General features: G+C 50.6%; 1 protein-coding gene across 1 annotated transcript in view; it reads right to left on the reverse strand.

The window, feature by feature from the left end:
- The window catches only part of RAPGEFL1 (Rap guanine nucleotide exchange factor like 1), a 141,018-nt gene that overhangs the window by 98,572 nt on the left and 33,632 nt on the right, over positions 1 to 8,814 (reverse strand). The window contains exon 4 of the mRNA XM_015409336.1: positions 8,439 to 8,781. Coding sequence (XP_015264822.1) covers positions 8,439 to 8,781 — 343 coding nt within the window. The remainder of the gene's footprint in view (positions 1 to 8,438; positions 8,782 to 8,814) is intronic.

The following is an 8,814-nucleotide window of genomic DNA, read 5'->3' on the forward strand; positions in this document are numbered from 1 at the left end:
GAGCTCCACTCCTGTGCACTCCTGCAGGAAATGACCCCTGCTTCCACCCATTTATAAAATCTTGACCATGTATTCTATTGACAAACTCATGTGCAATTTTCTCCTAGAAATGGAAGATAGAGTGCCCCAGTTTTATTTATTGTCCAAAATACATAAAGATGCACTCCCAGACCCAGGAAGACCTATAGTATCTGGCTGTGGATTAGTTCGGAACCTTTAGCTTTCTACAAGGATCTGTTTTTAAAACCACTAGTTCCCAATATTAGATCCTATTTAAGGAATACAATGGATTTTTTAAACCGCATCAACAATATACAATTACATTTTGAGGAGGTGTTGTTCATGACACTGGATGTTGCTTCTCTTTACACCAATATTACCCCACATGATGAGGCTTTGGATGTTTTACACGAGGTGCTTGATAGAAGAGAGCAGAATTCATATCCACCTACATCTTTTCTGTGCAAGATAACCAAATTATGCCTTAAGAAGAATTTCTTTCAATTTCAGAATAACTTTTTGGGGCACGTTTCCGGCACTGCTAAGGGCTGCAAGTTTGCTCCCTCTAAGCTGTGGAGTCTTGTGAGCAAAAATCCTACTTTGTGAGCTACTGGCATTAAGGTTGTGAGCGAGCGATTTGGCTACTGCATAAATCAGTTTGCTCTGGTGCTAAGACAAAATGTGTGAGCTGGTGGTGAAGAAACTGTGAGCTAGCTCATGTTAACTCAGCTTAGAGGGAACACTGCTCCTGAGTTGGCCAATTTTTAAAATGGAGAAATCAGAAAACAACTTTATTATTCAGGAAAACAACATCTGTATCAGTCCTGTTTTACTGTGGTTCAAGGTTATCAGCCTAGAAATATTGACTTGTTGGTCCTGTTTTATTGGTTCAAGGCTTTTAACCTGGAGATATTGAATTGTGTCATGTTATACAGATTCAGGATTTCTTAGTTCAAACATAGTAGCGAACAGGAATATAAGCCAGCCCCAGGGTGTCGAGGCCTCGGTATTGTGTCTGTTGGGAGTACAGCTGCCAACCTCCAGGTGGTGGCTGGAGATCTCGGGATTACAAAATGGAGAAAATGGCTGCTCTGGAAGGTGGACTCTATGGCATCATACCCCACTGAAGTTCCTCCCCTCCCCAAACCCCACCCACCCCAGGCTCTACCCCCAAAATCTCCAGGTAGTTCCCCAACCAGAGCTGGTAACTCTAATTACAACCAATATCCAGGCAGACAGATCAAGTTTCAAAAACCCACGGGGGAACATTTTAACCATCCAGGGCATTCAGTTGCACACCTGAGAGTAGCTGCTATCTCACAGAGGAATTTCACCTCATCCAATCACGCCTGCTATTGTCATTCACCTGCTATTGCCATTCGGCATCTGAAATCACTCCGCTCTCCAAGATACAAGGACAGACGGGACTCACATTCTAGCGGTATCTGAAGAAGTGAGCAGTGAGTCATGAAAGCACAAATCTTGTTCGTCTTTAAGAGGCGTGTTAGTCTTGATCTCCAGGCGACAGAGATCAGCTCATCTGGAGAAAATGGCTGCTTTCGAAAGTGGACTCTACGGCATTCTACCCCACTGAAGTCCCCCCCCTCCCCAAACCCCTGCCCTCCTCTGGCTCCGCCCCTAAAATCTGCAGGCATTGCCCATCCGGGAGCTGGCAACCCCAATTGTAGGGGAGAAGACTAGAGACTGTATGTGAGTTAAGCCAGCAAAGAAAAGACAGTTGCGTTTTCGCCACTGTCTGGGCAGGGGTCTTACAAGAGAACCCCGTTTGCTTCAAAAACTGATCATTTCCAGCTGAGGTATTTGTTTATTCACTTTATGTATACACCCTGCCTTTTTGCCTAATGGGGACCTTTAACATTGTTCTTCTCGCCTCCATTTTATCCTCACAACAACCCTGTGAGGTAGGTTAGGCTGCGTGTGACTGGCCCAAGATCACTAAGCATGCTTTCATGGCAGAGTGACAATTCGAACCCGGGTCTTCCAGATCCTAACCCAATGTTCTAACTACTGTACCACACTGGCTTGTCTGCTGTCGTGCCGAAAAAAAACTGGATATTTAATGTTTGGAAACCGATACGAATCTCTCCTCACAAGCAAATTGGACATGCCCATGTTTTCTGAAATTTCCTACCATTTGGGGAAGGAGAGAACAATTATTTGAGTTTTTATTGAACAATCACTCCCTCAACCCACAGGCTCTCAGGGAATCTTACAGCATAATAAAATACAGGACATATCCTAAGCACACCTGATCATAAAGCACATAAAAGTATACAATTAAAATATTGCTGTTGCCATGGCCGAGCCAAGCCGGAAAAGGCTCAAGAGCGGCCTGCCCTCGTGCACCATCCACCGGCATGGCAGAACCCCCCGCCAGCTCGTGAAGCAGAATTTCCCGCCCGTGGTGGAGGAAAGCTTGTGCGGGGTCACCGGCGCCCTGCTGGAAGTCGCCTACGTCTTCCAGATGCTGATTGGTCCGAAAAGTGATGTAGATCGCTTGATAGGGTTGCCACCTCGCCTAGAGGAAAATGTTCCACCCCTTTCATACGGGATGGTACTTTGCAGATCATTAATACCCATTAAAACAATCATTAATACCCATTGGAACGAGCTTCCTGCCGAGATCAGGGCCCTGTGGGACTTGTTGTCACAGTTCCGCAGGGCCGTGAAAACAGAACTTTCTAGGCAGGCGTTCCGCTAGGAGCGACGTCCTACCAGCAGCGCCCTGTGTGAACTGCGATCCAACACAACCTAGTGCGGTGGCACCGCTGAATGTGTCCCTAAACTGCACTTTATTTTTATCGCCATCGAATGAATGTTTTATATTGACTTGTCTAGGTTTTTATATTGACTTGTCTAGTGCTACTGCTGCTTCCAACAAGTATCATGCGACTACAGATTTCCCAGGTAAACAATCTCATAATGAGAGCCAGCAGATGCCGAGAGAATACAAGATTAATTCTGAGTAGGAAACGTAGAGCATGGGCTCCACGTATGAAGCGACCTGACGAAGCATTGAGGGAAACAGATTGTTTACCTGGGAAACCTGTAGTCGGATGATAATTGATGGAAGCAGCAGCCGCAGCACTGCATGACGTAAAATAAAGAAACAAAAAGAAGAAGAAGCAAATTTGTGGGCTGCGACTGGACTTGAATCAATTTTTTCACAGTGAACATTGGTGGGGTGCAGCCTCCAGGTGGTGGCTGGAGATCTCCAGGGATTACAACCGATCTCCAGGCGACACAGATCAGTTCCCCTGGAGAAAGCGGCTGCTTTGGAGGGTGGACTCTGTGGCACATGGTACCCCACCGAAGTCCCTCCTCTCCCCAAGCCCCGCCCTCCTCAGGCTCCGCTCCCAAAATCTCCAGGTATTTCCCAACCCAGAACCTGGGTTGGATCTGGGAACCCTACTTCCTTCCCCCGGATGGATAAAGGGCCTCTTTTGGTCACTCCCTGCCTTCTTCTTCCCAGCCCGACTCCACTTGTCATGCCTGCCCCTGCTGATGTCATGCCTTCCTTTGCTGATGCAGAGAAGACTGACCAAGATATACCAAAAGTCTGACGCAGGAAAAGGCATCTCCATATGTGCATCTGGTATAACACGTAGCTCAACCAGGTACATCTGCCCTTATTAATCAGGGACAATACTTTATTCACGGTACCTGAGGACAACATCTCACTGCCTCTATCTGGGCGTGATTTCTAAAGGTGCTGAACAGTAAACATCACTGAAAGTGTTTGAATTGCGATGTGCTTAAATTTTAGTTAGCTTAGGAGCAGCCTGACCTGGAGAGCTTAGGCTAGCCTGATCTCATCAGGTATCGGAAGTAAAGCAGGGCTGGCCCTGGCAAACATTTGGGTGGGAGACCTCCAAGGAACACCAGAGTTCTGACATGGAGGCAGGCGATGGCAAACCACCTCTGACCGTGGTTTGCCTTGAAAACCCCACAGTTGTGACTTGACCACATGTTCCACCACCAGGAACATGCAAGGAAGGTAAACATGTCACCGTTTGCTCTTTAAAGTTGCAGCTCGCCGACAGCCAATTTAAAAAGACAAAACTAACTCCAAGATTTTTTTAACTGTAACTACAGAAAGAAAGAAAAACCTCCCCCAAACCACTATTCTCCTAAATTCACATTCAGTACCTTTTTCAATCTGATTCCAAGAGATGAGAGTTTCCAAAAACGTCAGAAAAAGCCCCCTCCCCAAAACGGGAAACACTTTAGAAATAAAATACATTCTTCTTAAATTACTGGGCCCTGTGGGCTTAGAAAGACACAACTCACCTTTGGAAGGTACTGTGACTATCACTGCATATGAATGACCAAAGAGAAAAAAACTGTTAATATACTAATGTATTATCTTCTCCCCCCTCTAAATTCATAAGACTCTGAATCCAAAGAAAGACTATGGCACAGTACTAAATATTAACCACAACAGTATTAATCACCAAAGAGTGATTAACACATGGAATTCACTGGCACAGGAGGTGGTGGTGGCCACAAGCATGGACAGCTTCAAGAGGGAATTAGATAAATATATGAAGCAGAGGTCCATCAGTGGCTCTTAGCCACAAGGTATAGATAGGAACTCTCAGTCTGGGACAAGGGATGGTCTGTATTCCTGGTGCTGGGGGGGTGTGTGTGGCAACAGTGGGAGGGCTTCTAGTGTCCTGGCCCCGCTGCTGGACCTCCTGATGGCACCTGGTGTTTTTGGCCACTGTGTGACACAGAGTGTTGGACTGGATAGGCCACTGGCCTGATCCAGCATTGGCTTCTCTTATGTTCTTATGCTCATAGTATGCTCATAAAAGACTGAACCTCTTACAGCATAACCCTGCACAGAGTTACTCCAGTCTGAGATGCCCAATGAAGTCAAGGGGCTTATACCGAGTAATTCTTCACAGGGATATACTGGTTTCCCTGAGCCATATCCCACCTCCGCTTTTGGGATGCTGTGTAATGAGGTGGAGAACAACAGGCTTCCCAAACTGTCTTCTGGGAAAGCCAGTCGCTCCTGGGTAGCTTAACGTGAGAAAGGCGTGAGACGGATCTCCCCGCCAGGCAGCCTCCTCACCAATCCCAGCCTCCCCCTGTAGCGTGCAGCTGCAACAGAGCATTGGCTGCGATCTCCCAGCACACTCCCAGTCGACAGTATGAGACTCGTCCGGCCTGGCACGTGCCCTGTGAATTGAATGTGCAACCCAGAACATTCCCAGAATGCTCTTGCAATCTGCACGGATGCTCCTCGGCGGATGAGTCAATGTGAAAAGTGTTCTCTGAAGCAGAAAGTTGTGGGGGGGGAGGGGAGACAGAACACACAGGTGTAGGGGATGGGCTGGTGGCTTGGGAACGCTTTCACACAGAGCAGTCAAAGCGCCACCAAGAATCCCTTACAGTAATGCCGCCGTGCTTCAAGCAGAGCAGATCTGTTTGGGGGGGGCGCATGAAGCAAACGTGCATTCACTTCCCAGCACAGCCCCTCACCTGCATCCTTTTGCATTAAAAAATAGTGTGACAGTTGTTCATGAAAGAGAGGCGAGTTCAAAGGTGCGCTGAAGGCAAAATACATGTGGCACTGGAGATTTATTACTGTATCGCCAGTGCGCGTTTTACCCAGACCAAAGCCCTGAAGGAAACCAAACAGGGGTGCCAGCCACTGGAGGGACCTGGGGGGGATCCCCTGGAATTGCAGCTCATCTCCACACTACTGAGACCTGTTCCCCAGAGAAAATATATGCTTTGGGGGGTGATCTCTAGGGCACATTGTACCCCACTGAGGCCCCTGTCCTCCCCAGGCTCCACCCCCAAATCTCCAAGAGTTTCCCAACCTAAGTCTGACAATCCTACCCTCCATCAGTGGCCAGAGAGAAGAAAAAGAAAAAGAGATTGGATTTATGCCCCACCCCTTCAGTTGGAGTCTCAGAGCAGCTTACAGTCTCCTTTCCCTTCCCCTCCCCACAACAGACACCCTGTGAGGTGGGTGGGGCTGAGAGAGCTCTTTTGACGAGTGAGAGAACAGCTCTGAAGGAACTTGTGACTGACCCAAAGTGACACCAGCAGCTGCACGTGGAGGAGTGGGGAATCAAACCCGGTTCTCCCAGATTAGAGTCTACGCTCTTAACCACTACACCAAACTGGTGTAACCCTAAGCACAGTCCAGAGGGGACCACAGGAATACAGAAGGATGTTGTAAACTCTCCCCATGCCATTTCCCTGATCGAAAATCTCCCCCCCCTCCAATTCTTTAAACCTAGTACTGTGGGGGGACTGGGGTGCATACTATCCGAGGGGCTGAAAGTAGACCAGAGTAAGCAGTGATCCCTCTAAGCTGTGGAGTCTTGTGAGCAAAAATTCTCCTTTCTGAGCTACTGGCATTAAAGTTGTGAACCAGCGATTTGGCTACTGCATGAATCAGTTTGCTCTGGAGCCCTCCTTCCTGAGCAAAGACAAAAATGTGTGAGCCGGAGGCTAAAAAACAGTGAGCTAGCTCACACTAACTCATCTTAGAGAGAACAAGCATTTTTGATCAGGAAACTGGCAGGCACAGGAAAGAGTCTGGCCATGCCCCCTCCCCAGTCAGAGATCCCCACCCTCACCTGCAGCCTCCCACCCACTGCAGCCGACGCAGGGACTGACACAAGAACTAATGACGACAACCACGTGTGAAGAAGACGGTGCAAATCTAACACACTATGAGCTTGCCTAACGCCATGCACCACCTCACCCGTTCATCTGAGCTGCCAGTCCCTCTGTGCACAAGTCATCCAACAGTCGTGCCACACACACACCCCAAGCCATCTTTTGGAAACAGGTTCTGTCAAATCCACGCTACAAGCAGATGACCTTGAGTTAAGTCGCCCTTCCTCAGCTTCAGTTTGCAGAGCTGCTGGTGGGGAGGGGGGGAGAGCACAGCCTCGCTACCTAGTCCACATACATCACCAACCTACAGCGCACATTTATCAGTCTCCTGTCCTTTACCAGTTTGGTAGCCATTTACGGCCCATCGGTGGCCTGAACCATCGGCCTAAGCCTAATAAGCCTGGTCGTCTAGGGGGGATTCGAACGCACAACGGGTGACCCATCAGGTGGCAATTTACAAGCCTAGAGTTAAAAAAACAACCACACCTTGCACAGATGAGAAATGAAATGTCCGAGAAAAGGAATAATCCAGAGAAATGAACCATTACGATGCTTAGTATTCACAACAGCTCTTTGGCCACAGGTTTCACAATTATTTCCATAAGTCTTACAAACGACACTGCAGGAAGAGGCCAGATTTATGAGGATCTTCTGTCCACAAACCAGAGACCTGAAGATGCCAGAGGCAGCGACTCCCTTTGGGTCATCCAGAGATTTCACGGTGGAGAAATCATTCGCGACTGGATGCCTTCTGGCCGAGGGCTCTTACTGCTCCACTGGCTGCTGCTGCACTAAGCCTTTTGGAAGCCCCTCGCCTCCTCAGCGGAGCCCTGGGTCTCATCTTTTCCAGGCCTCTCCAATTCCTCCAAAGCCCTGTCCTGCCACTGGCCCTCCCCGATCCCATTAGATGGGAACCAACAACAGATCATGTCCTTCCTTCCCTCCTGACTCTCGGAAAAGGACTCCTGTCACTAGAGGGTCAAGACACCATCCAAGCCTGCAACCACCATCACAGGTGCCCCCACTGCACATTAACGGTGCCACCCTAAGCAGGGTGACCCCCTCTAAGTCCACTGAAGTGGGCGTAACTCTGCTTCGGACGACACCGTCAGTTGTCCGTCTTCCAGCAGACAGGAAAAAAATTCTCGGCTTGGTCCCTGTGCCATCCACGTTTCCCATCTTCCCTTGCAGTGGAGCGGAAGAGGCCCCTCCCCCTTTGGGTCTCTCCCCTGTCTCTGAATGTCCAGCTCCAACAACACTTTGTCCATAGGGACCCCTACCCATCCAGGTCATGGAACCATAGAGCTGAAACGGACCTCCGAGGTCATCTAGTCCAACCCCCTGCAAAATGCAGGAAATTCACCAATACCTCCCACACACCCAACCACAGTGACCCCTGCTCCATGCCCAGAAGATGGGGGAAGGAAACCCCTCCAGGACCCCAGGTCAAACCGGCCTGGAGAAAAATTGCTTCCTGACCCCAAAGTGCTCCCCCAAGTCAGACGATCCCAGAGGCCCCAGGTGGGGAGACAGGAGTCCCACCCCAGTGCTGGATCTCAAGCTTGCTTGGGAACCAGCCTCTTGTGTTCAGATCCAAGAAAGCGGAGTAGGAGGGAAGACAGGCTCAAGGCTTTGGACAGCACCAGGTGCTGGGTGTGAATCCTAACACACACACAGACCCCACACCCACTCAACTCCGTTCTGTGCCCTGCGCCATTCGAGCGGGGCAGCCTCCCCCTGGCTCCCTTCTCTCCTCCCCCGTGCCCTCCTACCTGCGCCGCAGCCATGCCCGTGGGGCGCGGTGGGCTCGCCGGCCAGTCTCTCCAGCAGCCTCTCCAGCAGGCGCTCGGGGCTCTCGGGCTCGGCCAGCGGCGCCCAGCAGCAGGTGGGCACGGCCTCCGGGCTGAGCTGGCTCTCGCCCCCTCCGCTGCCGTTGCCGCCGCCGCCGCCGGCGGGCGAGAGCTCCTCGGAGGAGAAGGAGGTGGGCGAGCGCAGGGCGGCCTCGGGGGGCCGCAGCTCCAGCCAGCACCCGTCGCCCTCCGGGCCCGCCTCCAGGGGCTCGTCCTTGAGGAAGCCGGGCAGCAGGATCTTGGAGACGCTGGGCCGCCGGCTCAGCTGCCCGCCCCCGCCGCCCCCGCCCGCCCCGGG

The sequence above is a fragment of the Gekko japonicus genome, unplaced genomic scaffold, assembly GCF_001447785.1.
Source record: "Gekko japonicus isolate JY-2015 unplaced genomic scaffold, Gekko_japonicus_V1.1 scaffold678, whole genome shotgun sequence".
Classification (NCBI taxonomy): Eukaryota; Metazoa; Chordata; class Lepidosauria; order Squamata; family Gekkonidae; genus Gekko; species Gekko japonicus.